The sequence below is a fragment of the Miscanthus floridulus genome, chromosome 4 (assembly GCF_019320115.1).
Source record: "Miscanthus floridulus cultivar M001 chromosome 4, ASM1932011v1, whole genome shotgun sequence".
In the NCBI taxonomy this organism is placed as follows: domain Eukaryota; kingdom Viridiplantae; phylum Streptophyta; class Magnoliopsida; order Poales; family Poaceae; genus Miscanthus; species Miscanthus floridulus.
In genome coordinates this window covers 18,493,278-18,508,588 of record NC_089583.1, presented here as the reverse complement: position 1 = coordinate 18,508,588, position 15,311 = coordinate 18,493,278, and the positions used below count along the sequence as shown (strand labels likewise).

Below are 15,311 nucleotides of genomic sequence, written 5' to 3'. Positions count from 1 at the left end.
CGGCTACAGTATCACAATAGGAGGCCTTTTCGGCGCCGCCTTCCCTTACTGTGTTCACAAAAGGTAACGGTGGATTATCTAACAATCTTCCCCTAATCCTACTGCTAACCCTTGTATCCCCTCCATGCCGATCATCTTCTTCAGCTCCGTGAGTCGAAGATGTCTGAGCGGCTTGGTGAGGACGTCCGTGAGTTGCCGACCAGTTTTGACGAACTCGATGACGATCTGCCCTCCATCGACACAGTCCCTAAGGAAGTAGAACTTCATGTCGATGTGCTTGCTCCGGTCGTGCAGAACCGGATTCTTCGCTAGGGCGATGGCGGGCTGATTGTCCACCATTAGTGCTGGCGGGTGAGCTTCCACGCCGGTCAGCTCGCCCAACAGCCGGCGCAGCCACACAACTTGGCACGGCGCTGTGGCGCCGCTACGTATTCTGCCTCGCACGTAGAAAGCGCCACCACCTTCTATTTCAGCGACAACCATGAAATCAGAGCCGACCCAAGGAAGACGAGCACGCCAGAGGTGCTCTGTCGTCCGTGGATGTCTCCCGCCATGTCTGCATCGCTGAAGACAGTGAGCTGCAGCCTACTTCCGCCAGTCTTAGGGAAAATGATCCCGTGATCCACTGTCCCCTTGATGTAGCGTAGTAGCCGCTTCACTGTAGCCCAGTGATCCTCTCTGGGATCCTCCATGAAGCGACTGACGTAGCCCACGGCAAACGCGATGTCCGGCCTCGTGTGGACTAGGTAGCGCATATCGCCGACGATGCTTCGGTAGAGTGTTGCATCCACCTTCGCCGCGGTACTGGCCTTCGTCAGCTTCAGCCGCTCCTCCATCAGAGTCACGCATGGCTTGCACTCAGTCATGCCGCTCCGCTCCAACAACTTCGAGGCATACGCGCTCTGGCCAAGCATGAGTGCCTCCCTCCCCTGTCTCACCTCGATGCTGAGGTAGTAGGTGAGCGCCCCGAGATCGCTCATTCAAAAACGAGCTGCCATCTCGCGCTTAAAGTTGTTGATGTCCTCCGCACGCACACCGGTGACGATCAAGTCGTCCACATACACGCCGACGACGAGTTCTTCCTTCCCGTCGTCGTGTGTAGAGCGCGTGCTCAGTTGCGCACCCCGTGAACCCAAGCTCACCCAGCGTGGCGTCAAGCGTGGCGTTCCATGCTCGCGGGGCTTGTCGTAGCCCGTAGAGCGCCTTGCGCAGTCAGAGCACCCTGTGCTCCTCTCCCTTGACGGCGAAGCCCAGGGGTTGCCTGACGAAGACCGTTTCCGCCAGCTCGCCGTTGAGGAAAGCCGATTTAATGTCTAAGTGATGGACGCGCCAGTCCTTTGCTGCTGCCAAGGCTAGTAGCAAACGGACTGACTCCATGCGCGCTACTAGCGCAAAGACTTCCTCGAAGTCAATGCCCTCGCGCTATACAAAGCCTCGAGCCATGAGGCGCGCCTTGTGCTTGACAACGGCACCGTGCTCGTCCCGCTTGACCTTGTACACCCACTTCAGGCTGATCGGACGACATTCTGGAGGTGGATCGACGAGCTGCCAAGTCTCATTTTCTTCGATCGCCTTCATCTCCTCCAGCATTGCCCGTTGCCAGTTTCCATCGTGCTCGGCTGGCGCGAACGTGGGTGGTTCCTCTGCACTGACGAGTAGCAGCTTTGCGTTATTGAGCAGCCTACCCACCAGTCCTGAGGGACCTATGTCACCGACGATATCGTCCAGCCTGTGGAACCACACCTCCTCACCTTCGTGGTAGGCATCCACGAACTCAGTGATGTCACTTGGAGGTGAGGCAAACTTAATCGGCGTCGATGAAGTTCCCTGTTCTGCCTGAGTGCTCGGTAGAGCACCTGGATAGCTCATCACAACTCCTGCAGTGCTCGGCACGACTGTAGGAGTGCTCAGCCTCAGTCTTAGAGTGGTCAGCACCACTGTAAGACGTCTTGGCTCCGCGCACGGGAGTGCTCGGCACCCGTCCTAAAGGGGTTGCCGCCATTGCAGAACCTCCCGGCACCACTCCTGGCATGCTTGGCATCCCTCCTGAAGTGCTCGGCACTGCCCTAGGAGTGCTCGGCTCTACCGCTGGAGTGCTCAGCACTCCTCCTGGAGTGCTCAGCACCTCTTCCCCAGCGTCTCCACTCCCGTGGATGACCAAATGCTCGACAACGAAGGTGCTGGTGGCGCCTCCAGCTTCCCCGGTGCTCGGACTGCTCCAGTCCCAAGCGGCCTTCTCGTCGAACATGATGTCGTGCGAGACAAGCACTTTGTCTCTGCATGGGTCATAGAGTCAGTACGCATTGGTACCCTCCGCGTAGCCCAGGAACACCATTGGTGTGCTCCTGTCCTCAAGCTTGGTGAAGTTTGGCTTTGTCTTCCTGACATGGCCGATGTAGCCGAAAGTCTGGAGGAAGGACACGCTCGGCTTCTGCCCATACCAAGCCTCAAACGGTGTCTTGCCCATCAGGGCCTTGGTGGGAGCTCGATTGAGGATGAACACCGCCGTGGTCACCGCCTCTCCCTAGAACCTTGCCGGCATTCCCTTGGCCTTCATCATGGATCGAGCCATGCCGACCACCGTCTGGTTCTGTCGCTCCACCATGCTATTCTGTTGTGGCGAGTACGATGTGGTGTGGTGTGGCACCACACCCTGATCCGCGCAGTGCATAGCAAATTCCACCGAAGTGAACTCGCCGCCCCGATCAGTCCTCAGTACGTGGAGCTTCTTGCCGCTCTTTGCCTCTGTGCGTGTCTTGAACTTCTTGATCACCGCCGCCGCTTCGTCCTTGCTCATCAGGAGTTGTAGCCATATGTAGTGACTACAATCATCCATGAGCAGGAGGAAGTACCACCGACCACCGCCAGTGGCTAGCGTGATCGGCCCGCAGAGATCGCCGTGGACGAGCTCGAGAGCGTCCGACACGTGATATTTTGCCGCCTTGGGAACGACAACCTCCTCTGCTTCCCGGCCAGGCAGCTATCACATAGCTCGCCTCCATGCGCGATGTGGGGTAGCCCTCGGACCATCTTCTCCAGCTGACCAAGCACGTCGAAGCTGAGATGTTCGAACCGGGCATGCCACAGCCATGGCTCCTCGGTATGCCTTGCCGCTAGGCACACCGGCTGCTCTACCTTCAGGTCGAGCAGGTACAACTGGTTCTGAGACCTCTTCACCTTGGCAAGAAGTCTCTGCTCTCGGTCCCTGATCCTAAGGACTCATCCTTGATCAGTACCTCGCTACCGCGCTCATCCAGCTGGCCAATGCTGATGATGCTCGAGCGTAGCTGCGGGATGTAATATTCATCCGTTAGCACACGGTGCTCCCCGTTCTGGCACCTAAAGATGATGGTGCCACGCCCTTGGATTGCCACCCTTGAGCCATCACCAAACTTCACCGTACCGGTAACATCGTCGTCGACCTCAGAGAAGGCTTCCTTGGAGCCCGTCATGTGGTTGCTGGCATCGGAGTCCAGATACCACCGCTGCTCCTGGTCGGCGCCCATATGTTCGAGGTGGACTTGGGCACGCGGTTTGTCGATGTTGACAGCCTTCAAAGCCTTCGTAGACCCTTCCACCGCCATCACCTCCACCTTCTCCTCGGCCTCGACGTCATGCAGTGCATAGAACATCGCCATCAGGATAGTGGCCTCATCCTCATCGCTGGCTTGCACCAGATGAGCCTCAGCCTTCTTCTCCTGCTTGCGGTTTGGGCACTCCCGTACCCAATGGCCCATCTTCTCACAGCGCCGGCAGGCGTTGGGGTCGACCTGCTTCTTCTTCTCCGAAGAAGCCCTGCCGCGGCGCTTGCCATCACCACCGTAGCTGGAGCAGGCTGCCTTCCCGGAGCTCCTCCGAGCAGCCCACTCCTCCTCAGTCAGCAGCAGCTTGCCACTGTCCTTTGTTGCTGTCGCCTGCTCCAGGCGCTCGTCCACCGCCCGTAGACGGCCTGTCACATCCTCAATCATGAGGGTGGACAAGTCCAGCATTGTCTCTATGGAGAGAGCGATATGGATATACTTTGCTGGCACGGAGTGGAGGTACTTGGAGACCGCCTCCTCTTCGTCGATGGTTACACCGTGGTTCTTTAGCTTGCTGATGAGCGTCTACAGGCGGAGGGAAAAATCCTCCACCGTTTCACCATCCTTAAACTTGAGGTTGGCGTACTCCTGCTTCAGAAGTTGGGCCGTCGCCTTCTTTGTGAGGTCGGAACCGACGCGCATCGCCGTAATAGCCTCCCACGCCTCCTTAGCAGAGCTCTTCACCCCCAACGACTTCCTGTACTCCACCGGAACAGCAGCGAGGATAGCCTCCAACACTGACATATCATCTTCCTCATTGTCGGTGCCATTGTCAACAGCATTCCAGAGCCGTCGGGCTCTGAGCTTGACCTTCATGGTCACCGACCAGTCTCCATAGTTGGTGCGAGTCAGCGTCGACCAACTGGTGCCGCTGACCTCCCGCACCGTGCGAACAACGGCCTCCGGTCATGGTTGGGCAGCCACAGCAATGCCACTGCTGTCGCCCACTTCTGAACCGCCCGTCATTGCCAGCGGTTAGTCTGGCGATGGCGCTTGTACGGCTCTGATACCACTTGTTGGCCCATGGGATCACCGCCTCAGGTGAGTTGACCACTCACCGATCTTGCCGAGCACCCGCTAGTGTTGCCAAGCACCCACTAGCCGTGCCGACCACGAACAAGCGTTGTCCGACCACACGCACTATGGCTAGAGCTAGAAGAAGGGAGAACAGAGCATACACGCACACAGCAGAGACACCAGTGTTGGCCGGAGCCCTGTATAGGAGATGGCAAATCTGAACTCTCTTTACTGAGTTGCCATGGTATCCTATTTATAGAACTCTATCCTTCTAGTCCTAGTACAGCTGCCATGCTGCTACAGGAACTAGATAATATACAGGGCTGACTCTGCGCCAGCCACTACATGTGCCTACAGTGCTGCAGGTGAGCCGTGCGACGCCTGCACCTGTAGCGGCTATAGTATCATAGCAGGAGGCCTTTTCGGCGCCACCTTCCTTTGCTGTATTCACACAAGGTAACAGTGGACTATCTAACAAGCTGAACCTTCGACTACGCAGACCAGTGTTTCAGACTTCCACGTTAATTTGCTTGCTACAGAATTTTCTTTCCCAAAGGCATCCACATCATCGCTATTCACTACACAAGATGGGAACCTCATTCTCCATCTTTAGGAAAATGCATGCTAAGCTTTTCTGTCATGTGCTAATATTTATTATTACAACCAGTTTATTGTTTGTTTGTCTACAAAATGGAACATATTGTGGTGTGTTTGGTGGAGTGGTTTGCCAAACCTATGTTGTTCACTCAGTTCTGAGTCTTCAATTTGTTGTAATAAAGATTTGTATGAACTCTGAAGCAGAATCTATCATCTCGTGTCATATATTCTGATATATCTTGCATAGCTGTGCTACATTGTTTCTGATCCTTTTATCGATGAATTAGGCAAAGGCTGGAAAAGTTTCAAAGACTAGGCAGTGTGAAATTCTGTTCTCAGAATGCCATACGCCTCCTCAAGTCCTCATACGGTAAGCAATGTATAATGCAGGTCATGATTGAATAGGATCTTGCTTTTAAAATATTATTGCATTGCTATCAGTTTAATAATCCAAAAATTAGTGGAGATCACAGGTTTATATTCTACTCCCTCAGTCCTGAAATATAGTGCATTCTGGCATTTGAAATTTATCCTCAAATATAGTGCATTCGGGGAACAAGAAGATAATGTTTACTTAAATAAAATATGTGATTATTTTACATAAGGAAAGTAATTCATGTTCTTATCATATTTTTGTATAAAGAGACTAAGAGTTCACCTTTTAATTATGCGAAAAAGAATCAGATTTCAATACATTAGGAAGGTAAGTAAGAGATACATACATCTATTGCATTTTTCCTTATTTTATCTAAAAATGGCCAAAATGCACTATATTTGAGGACGGAGGGAGTAGGTTGCCATATTTGTGAGGGAAATCGCACAGGCAAATACCACAAACCAGCACGGCGACATTTTTATTCCTGCTCTTATTGTGGGCTTACACATGACACTCGATCTACAGACCTGGGGCTTTTACAATATTCTTTAACCTTTACACAGCAGAATGGGCAGCGCTCATATCTAAATCTTGGTAATTGGATGTTTTGAATGTGCATGCATGGTGTCCGACAAAAGAGCGATCGAGCACACTAGTATCATGGCCATGCATGGAGTGCTGCCGTGCCTACCAATCACCTGAACAACTGGTGGCCATGCATGGGTCTACGTCCAGAGGAGTGAAGCTTTGGAGAGTAGAGTGAGGGGTCCATGACGTCTCACTTCTGAGAGGTGGGCATGGAGAGGGAGACTCGCTGCGCCGGCGACTCCTTCCACTGCTGCGTGATCGTCTTGATCTGGGTGAAGAACTGCACGCCAGCCTTGCCTGATATCCCATGCCATCGTGTTAATTAGTTACTCACAAATAGAACCTCTTTGCGATTATGTGAGTGCCATTGTGACTATTGGGGGAAGGATCAAGTGGTGTTAAGCTGAGAAGGGTGTACCGTAGAAAATTCAAATCTCCTGCAAATGAAGCTTTGCTTCCCGTGAAGGAGAAGAATGGCAGGGGAACTGGAATCGGCACGTTGATGCCCACCTGCAAATGAAACCATAAAAACGTTTTGAATAATAATACATGCTGCAAGAGTCACTTCATTTCTTCTGGTTCCTAGTTTTATCAAATTCAGAATGGAACCATTTCTTTCTTTTCTTTTCTTTTTTAAGTAGCATATGCAATGCAATCTGGTGATAATCTTTTGAAAATGACACATACTATACCTGGCCAGCTTCAGTGTCTGTTTGAAATTTCCTGGCGGAGACACCAGATGTTGTAAATATGGAAGCCCCATTGCCATACCTGCAGACAGGGACAAATAAATATAATTTATACTAGATTGCAAGGAATGCTTCAGATCTACAAGCATAGAGGAGAAAGATATTACTTGTTTCTGTTTATAATTTGGATGGCGTCATCTAGGCTCTCTGCCTGAAATTTTGAGAAAAGAAAAGGATCAGTAATGGCAGCACAGCAAAACCTATTGATGCTGAAAGTAAAGGAAAAAAGAAATTCAGGATACCTTCATTAAGAGAAGCACTGGACCAAATATTTCCTCCTGTTTCAATAAGTTAGCAAGGTTCAATCAATATACCTTCATCCAGATAAGTTCCCTTGATTTATGTTGCGAAGGACTTGCTAACTAACAGCAATATTTGACCTCCAATTTGTACAATCTTTCCAAGTTTGTTTTTGAGATTTGAGAAAATACTTAATTTGAGTAAGACTCTTCACACAGCTTACGAAGTATATATGCAGCAGCTACCACTGACACTGAGAAATATGAATAAATCTGATGAGCTGTTCATTAATACATGCATATGTGCTTCCACCACCACAAAAGGATAATCCGCTTATGGGGATTTTGGGAAGCACTGGCTTGAAGGTGGAAACTAACACATGCAGTTTCAATACTGCATTATGCAAAGCAGATGATTTGTGACCCATTTGTGGGGTGCTGAGGAACATTAGTTCTCCAGTCATAATCAGGGATTATGTTAAATGGCGCATCAGCATTATACAATTCAGAATGTGCATTTTCACAATGAATAATGGCTCCCAATAATGGTTGTGTCAACTGTCGAACATATTCAAGGTTTGCACTTCAATTTGGAACCAATTAACCTACAGTGCACTCCATATTTTAATTCTTCAAAGATACGGATAGCAGATCCTACAAATAGTTCTGCTTCTTGTTAGCTAATCTACTGCTACCTTATGTGAACACAGCAAGGGAAAGGCGGCGCCGAAAAGGCACCCTGCTGTGTTACTGTAGCGCTGCAGGTGCAGGCGCCGATCTGCTCACCTGCAGCACTATAGGCACATGCAGTGGCCGGCGCAAAGTCAGCCCTGTATGTTATCTAGTTACTGTTACAGCATGGGCAGCTGTACTAGGGCTAGATGGATAGAGTTGTATAAATAGACTACCACGGCAACTCAGTAAAGAGAGCTCAGATTTGCCATCTCACACACAGGGCTTCGGCCAACACTGGTGTCCTGTATTGTGCGTGCTTGCTCTGTTCTCCCATCTTCTTCTAGCTCCAGACATAGTGTGTGAGAACGGACGACGACTGTTCGTGGTCGGCAAGGCTAGTGGGTGCTCAGCAACACTAGCAGGTGCTCGGCAAGACCGGCGGAGTGGTTCACTTGCCTGAGCCGGTGAAGTTTGGTGATGGCTCAAAGGTGGCTATCCAAGGGCATGGCACCATTATCTTCAGATGCCAGAACAGGGAGCACCGCGCGCTAACGGATGTATATTACATCCCGCAGCTGCGTTCCAGCATCATCAGCCTTGGTCAGCTGGATGAGCGCGGTAGCGAAGTTCTGATCAAGCATGGTGTCCTTCGGATTAGGGACCAGGAGCAGAGACTTCTTGCCAAGGTGAAGAGGTCCCTGAACTGGTTGTACCTGCTCGACCTAAAGGTAGAGCAGCCGGTGTGCCTGGCGGCAAGGCGCTCCGAGGAACCATGGATGTGGCATGCTCGGTTCGGACATCTTAGCTTCGATGTGCTTGGTCGGCTGGGGCAGATGGTCCGAGGGCTACCCCACATCAAGCACGGAGGCAAGTTGTGTGACAGCTGCCTGGCCGGGAAGTAGAGGAGGCTACCTTTCCCAAAGGCGGCCAAGTATCGCATGAAGGAAGCTCTCGAGCTCGTTCACGGTGACCTCTACGGGCCGATCACGCCTACTACATGCGGTGGTCGGTGGTACTTCCTCCTGCTTGTGGATGATTGCAGTCGCTACATGTGGCTGCAACTCCTGACAAGCAAGGACGAAGCAGCGGCGGCGATCAAGAAGTTCAAGACACGCGCGGAGGCCGAGAGCAGCAAGCAGCTCCGTGTGCTGAGGACTGATCGCGGCGGCGAATTCACTTCGGTGGAGTTCACCGCGTACTACGCGGATCAGGGTGTGGGGCAACACCACACTGCGCCGTACTCGCCACAACAGAATGGCGTGGTGGAGAGGCGGAACCAAACGGTGGTCGGCATGGCCCGATCCATGATGAAGGCCAAGGGCATGCCGGCAAGGTTCTAGGGTGAGGCAGTGACCACGGCGGTGTTCATCCTCAACCGATCTCCGACCAAGGCCCTGACGGGCAAGACGTCGTTCAAAGCTTGGTATGGGCGCAAGCCGAGCGTGTCCTTCCTTTGGACATTCGGCTGCATCGGCCACGTCCGGAAGACAAAGCCGAACCTCAACAAGCTAGAGGACAGGAGCACACCCATGGTGTTCCTGGGCTACGCAGAGGGTACCAAGGCATACCGACTCTACGACCCACGCGGAGACAAGGTGACTGTCTCATGCGACATCGTGTTCGACGAGAAGGCCGCTTGGGACTGGAGCAGTCCGAGCACTAGGGAAGCAGGAGGCTTCACCAGCACCTTCGTCGTCGAGCACTTGGTCATCCATGGGTGTGCAGACACTGGGGAAGAGGTGCCGAGCACTCCGGGAGGGGTGCCGAGCACTCCGGCGGTAGAGCTGAGCACTCCTAGGGCAGTGCCGAGCACTTCGGGAGGGATGCCGAGCAATCCGGGAGGGATGCCGAGCACTTCTGGAGGGATGCCGTGCACGCCAGGAGTGGTGCCGGGAGGTTCTGTAGTGGCGGCGACCACTTTAGGACGAGTGTCGAGCACTCCCGTAGTAGAGCTAAGACGTCTTGCAATGGTCCTGACCACTCAAAGACTGAGGCTAAACACTTCTGCAGTCGTGCCGAGCACTGCAGGAGTTGAGACGAGCTGTCCAGGTGCTCTGCCGAGCACTCAGGCGGAACAGGGAACTCCATCAACGCCGATCGAATTTGCCTCACCTCCAAGTGACATCACTAAGTTCGTGGACGCCTACCACGAAGGTGAGGAGGTGCGGTTCCGTAGGCTGTACGACATCGTCGACGGCACAGGTCCCTCAGGCTTGACGGGTAGGCTGCTCAACAACCCAGAGCTGCTACTCGTCAGTGCTGAGGAACCACCCACGTTCACGCTAGCCGAGCACGATGGAAACTGGCGACAGGCGATGCTGGAGGAGATGAAGGCGATCAAGGAAAACGAGACTTGGCAGCTCGTCGATCCACCTCCAGGATGCCGTTCGATCAGCCTGAAGTGGGTGTACAAAGTCAAGCGGGACGAGCACGACACCGTTGTCAAGCACAAGGCATGCCTCATGGCCCGAGGCTTTGTACAGCGCGTGGGCATCGACTTCGAGGAAGTCTTTGCACCAGTAGCACGCATGGAGTTAGTCCATTTGCTACTAGCTTTGGCAGCAGCAAAGGACTGGCGCATCCATCATTTGGACGTTAAATCGGCCTTCCTCAATGGCGAGCTGGCGGAAACAGTCTTCGTCAGGCAACCTCCAGGCTTCGCCGTCAAGGGAGAGGAGCACAGGGTGCTCCAGCTACGCAAGGCGCTCTACGGGCTACGGCAAGCCCCATGAGCATGGAACGCCAAGCTTGACGCCACGCTGGGCGAGCTTGGGTTCACGAGGTGTGCAACCGAGCACACGCTCTACACACAGCGACGGGGGAAGGAAGAGCTCATCGTCGACGTGTATGTGGACGACTTGATCGTCGCCGGCGCACATGCGGAGGACATCAGCAGCTTCAAGAATGAGATGGCGGCTCATTTCCGAACGAGCGATTGAAAGGATCAAGATGCCCAAGAGGGGGTGAATTGGGCTAATTCTAACTTTCTTTGCAATAATTAAATCCTACGGTTAGCCCAATTAACCCCTTGTGCCTAAGAAGTGTTTCTAGTTATTCTACCGCACAAATGACTTGCAACCTAAGTTCCAATCCTACTCTAGCAAGGCAATTCTATGAATTGTAAAGACAAGAATTGAATTGCTCAATGTAAATACTCAAAGTAATTGCTCAAAGGAAATACTCAAAGTAAATGCTCAAAGTAAATAGAGAAGGAGGAACGCGGCGATGTTTTGTCGAGGTATCGGAGAGTCGCCACTCCCCACTAGTCCTTGTTGGAGCACCCGCGCAAGGGTGTAGCTCCCCCTTGATCCGCGCAAGGATCAAGTGCTCTCTACGGGTTTATTCTTCGACACTCCGTCGCGGTGAATCACCCACAACCGCTCACAACTTGAGTTGGGTCATCCACAAGCTCTCCGGATGATCACCAAGCTCTCCAATCACCACCAAGCCGTCTAGGTGATGGCGATCACCAAGAGTAACAAGCACGAACTCTCACTTGACCACGACAAGCCTAGGGAGAAGGGTGGATGCACACTTTGCTACTCTTGATCTCACTAATGAGGGCTCTCTTTGGGATTCTCAAATCTCAATCACCTCATTAAAACCTTGCTCTTCTTGGCACTCACAAACATGTTTCTCAGCTGTTGAAATGAGCAAAAGTAACTCCACACACTAGTGGAGCTTCTATTTATAACATGGGCTGAAAAACGAACTGTTATGTGCCTCTGCGGGGTGACCGGACGCTCCGGTCATGTTGACCGGACGCTCCGGTCATGTTGACCGGACGCTCCGGTCAGTATACCTGAACTCCAGTGTTTATAGTGTGACCGGATGCGTCCGGTCATGATTTTTCCTCTCTGGAACCTTACTGGAGTCGACCGGACGCTGGCCCTCAATGTCCGGTCACATGACCTCTCAGCGTCCGGTCAAACCAGACGCATTCACCTTGGTCAAATGAACTAACCGGAACCTGAGCCAGCGTTCGGTCAAACCGGAAACAGCGTCCGATCAGTATTTGACCCTCTATTCACTTCCAACTCTCGATCATATGTGAATAAAGTTTGCTCCAATGGATCTTAGGCATATGTAGGAGCTACCTAGCGCTAGTTTTAACAAGTGTGCACCACACCTAACTCACTAGACTCATCTAGGTCAAGCTACCCGTCCATACCCCCCTTAATAGTATGGCCAAAGGAAAAAATAAAGTCCTAAACTACTCTAAGTGTCTCTCCAACTCCAATCGACACTTAGAACTAGTCATCCTTAACCTTGTCGTCCATCCTTTGAAAATCAAAACGATTTCCATCGTAGGGGCATGACCACCTTGATTGCCCAATTGATCTCCATTACCATGACCTAACTTAATTGCCTCTGTAACACACACGTTAGTCATAGTAATCTTGTATTGTCATTAATCACCGAAACTCAACTAGGGGCCTAGATGCTTTCAGCGATCTCGGGGCGCTCACCTACTACCTCGGCATCGAGGTGAGACAAGGGAGGGAGGCATTCACGCTCGGGCAGAGCGCGTACGCCTCGAAGCTGTTGGAGAGGAGCGGCATGGCTGAGTGCAAGCCATGCGTGACTCCAATGGAGGAGCGGCTGAAGCTGACGAAGGCCAGTACCGCGGCGAAGGTGGATGCGACACTCTACCGGAGCATCGTCGGCGGTCTACGCTACCTAGTCCACACGAGGCCGGACATTGCGTTCGCCGTGGGCTACGTCAGTCGCTTCATGGAGGATCCCAGAGAGGATCACTGGGCTGCGGTGAAACGGCTACTGCGCTACATCAAGGAGACGGTAGATCACAGGATCATCTTCCCAAAGACCGGCGAGAGTAGGCTGCAGCTCACTATGTTTAGCAATGCAGACATGGCAGGGGACATCGACGGACAACGGAGCACCTCTGGCGTGCTTGTCTTCCTCGGGTCAGCCCCAATTTCATGGCTGTCACTGAAGCAGAAGGTGGTGGCGCTATCTACGTACGAGGCAGAGTACGTAGCAGCGGCCACAGCGGCGTGCGAAGTTGTGTGGCTACACCGACTTCTGGGTGAATTGACCGGCGTGGAAGCTCACCCACCAGCACTGATAGTGGACAACCAGCCCGCCATCACCCTCGCGAAGAATCTGGTTTTGCACGACCGGAGTAAACACATCGACGTAAAGTTCCACTTCCTCAGGGACTGTGTCGATGGAGGGCAGATCGTCATCGAGTTCGTCAAAACTAGTCGGCAACTCGCAGGCGTCCTCACCAAGCCGCTCGGACGACTTCGACTCACAGAGCTGAAGGAGATGATCGGCATGAAGGGGGTACAAAGGTTAGCAGTAGGATTAGGGGAAAATTGTTAGCTAATCTACTGCTACCTTGTGTGAACACAGCAAGGGGAAGGTGGTGCCGAAAAGGCACCCTGCTGTGTGTACTGTAGCCGCAGCAGGTGTAGGCGTCGATCTGCTCACCTGCAGCACTGTAGGCACATGCAGTGGCCGACGCAGAGTCAGCCCTGTATGCTATCTAGTTACTGTTACAGCATGAGCAGCTGTACTAGGACTAGATGGATAGAGTTGTATAAATAGACTACCACGGCAACTCAGTAAAGAGAGCTCAGATTTGCCATCTCACACACAGGGCTTCGGCCAACACTGGTGTCCTGTATTGTGCGTGCTTGCTCTGTTTGCCCCTCTTCTTCTAGCTCCAGACATAGTGTGTGAGAACGGACGACGACTGTTCATGGTCGGCAAGGCTAGTGGGTGCTCGGCAACACTAGCGGGTGCTCGGCAAGACCGGCGGAGTGGTTCACTCACCTGAGCCGGTGATCCTGTGGGCCAACACTTCTCCACGACCCTAAATCCTACAACTCAGATGGGAAGTTAAATTTCATAACCAATTTCTGAAAACTACCTTGTAACACTCCATGTCACTTTTAACATCAGCCAGAATAGTTGGACCAACAAAATTTCCATCTTCATATTGAGGAACCTGCATATTACAGAGATTTCAGGTTGACAAGATGTAGTACAACTGCAAGCAGGCTATAAACAACTGGATTATTGAAATTACCACAATCTTTCTTCCATCAAGCAATATACGAGCACCGCTGTCAACACGACTTTGGACTAAGTTACAGATACGATCCTTTGCCTGATTTTAGTGAATGTTAGCAGAAAAGAAACAGTGAAAACCCAAAAGCCCTTGATTACGAAGCTAGAAACTTCATGGGTAGTGAAGTAAGACTGCAAGATAAGAGATCCCCACAATAAACCGAAGTTCATTTTGATCAGCAACCTAGTAACTGCGATAATGGTATGAATCCCAAGCTGATAATAGTTTTACAGCCAAACACAAAAGCTAGTATACTTCGGTCATTCATAAATACTAACAAGACTGGATAACTCGCATATGATTATATGCCAAAAGAACATTCTATTATCCTGAATCATGACTAAGTTGCGGCCAGAGATCAACTTCGATACTTGGTGAGTACTAAACAAAGTTCACACTATGATAAAGTAATGTCACTCACTAATTCCCAAACCAATTAATTTTAATACAATAGGTCCATCTCAGTGTTAGCACTGATTACCACCTACCAGTAGAATTCTATTCAATATTCAGGTCATACAAATGAAGGGCATCAAGAACCCTATTTACACTTTTGCAGACACTTTTTGACAATAAAAAACAGCCCCTGAACTTTACTCTGGCAAAATAAAGGTCTTTGTGTCCCATCCAAGTTCAAAAAGGTTCGATGAATATCATACTTATGTGGATCTCCTTTTTACCAATAGTTGCTCATCAAGGTCCAAAGTTCAGATAGACCAATCATTTTCAGTTTGAGGAATGAGGATGCAATGTATTCTCCTCTTAATCTTTCAATAGTCAGATCATATAGGGGAAAACAGCTCTTGTATCTCGGGAAAAACAGGTAATTCTATGTAACTAACATTCACAGAGTTATTAACACTGTGTATCCACGAGTTGCATAATACAAATAACATAAATTGTGAGGCAGTACAAAACATGCCTGTCTGCTGATCACTGGACCAAGGTCTGCATCATTAACCGTTCCTGAATTAACAACAAGGCCACCTGCACGTTTGACTAATTCATCCTCCCTAGGACAAACTTTGGTTAGTTCTGCTACCTCAGAAGACAATACAAGAAAAAAAATCATCTTAATTGGGTATACCATGATTCTGAGCCACCAACAAAAACAGCAGTGCTCAATGCCATGCACCTTTGCCCTGCTGCACCAAACCCAGCAGCAATAAGGGCATTTAATGTAGCATCTCTATCAGCATCAGGAAGCATAATTGCATGATTCTTTGCTCCCATATTGCACTATAAAGAAACAGAAACATATGTTGTGGATCATGCTACTTATAACAAGGTAGAAAATAAAAAATAGTTCTGACTGAAAGTCAGCAGATATACAAACTCACCTGAACACGCTTGCCTGCTGCAGATGCTCTAGAATATATATGCATACCA

General features: G+C 51.0%; 2 protein-coding genes across 2 annotated transcripts; both read right to left on the bottom strand.

Moving 5' to 3' along the window:
• Positions 1-464: 464 nt before the first annotated feature.
• LOC136548163 (uncharacterized mitochondrial protein AtMg00810-like) lies at positions 465-980 on the bottom strand. The gene has a single exon (XM_066539783.1). It carries the CDS (start codon positions 978-980, stop codon positions 465-467), a length of 516 nt encoding a protein of 171 aa, XP_066395880.1.
• A 5,369-nt stretch (positions 981-6,349) lies between these two features.
• Positions 6,350-15,307, bottom strand: LOC136548162 (methylmalonate-semialdehyde dehydrogenase [acylating], mitochondrial-like). The gene is made up of 10 exons (XM_066539782.1): positions 15,263-15,307; positions 15,010-15,161; positions 14,845-14,935; positions 13,881-13,961; positions 13,722-13,799; positions 7,151-7,186; positions 7,016-7,059; positions 6,852-6,930; positions 6,534-6,669; positions 6,350-6,456 (listed from the first exon to the last, which is right to left on the bottom strand). Exons 1-10 carry the CDS (start codon positions 15,305-15,307, stop codon positions 6,350-6,352), a joined length of 849 nt encoding a protein of 282 aa, XP_066395879.1.
• Positions 15,308-15,311: the final 4 nt, after the last annotated feature.

Bases quoted from the DNA above. Each gene is read 5' to 3' on its own strand.
- LOC136548163 (XM_066539783.1), bottom strand. From the start codon at position 980: ATGAGCGATCTCGGGGCGCTCACCTACTACCTCAGCATCGAGGTGAGA.
- LOC136548162 (XM_066539782.1), bottom strand. From the start codon at position 15,307: ATGCATATATATTCTAGAGCATCTGCAGCAGGCAAGCGTGTTCAG. The intron at 13,962-14,844 runs GCATGTTTTGTA...CACTAAAATCAG, and splicing joins GTCCAGTGATCAGCAGACAG to GCAAAGGATCGTATCTGTAA. The intron at 6,457-6,533 runs GTCACAATGGCA...ATGGGATATCAG, and splicing joins ACTTGATCCTTCCCCCAATA to GCAAGGCTGGCGTGCAGTTC.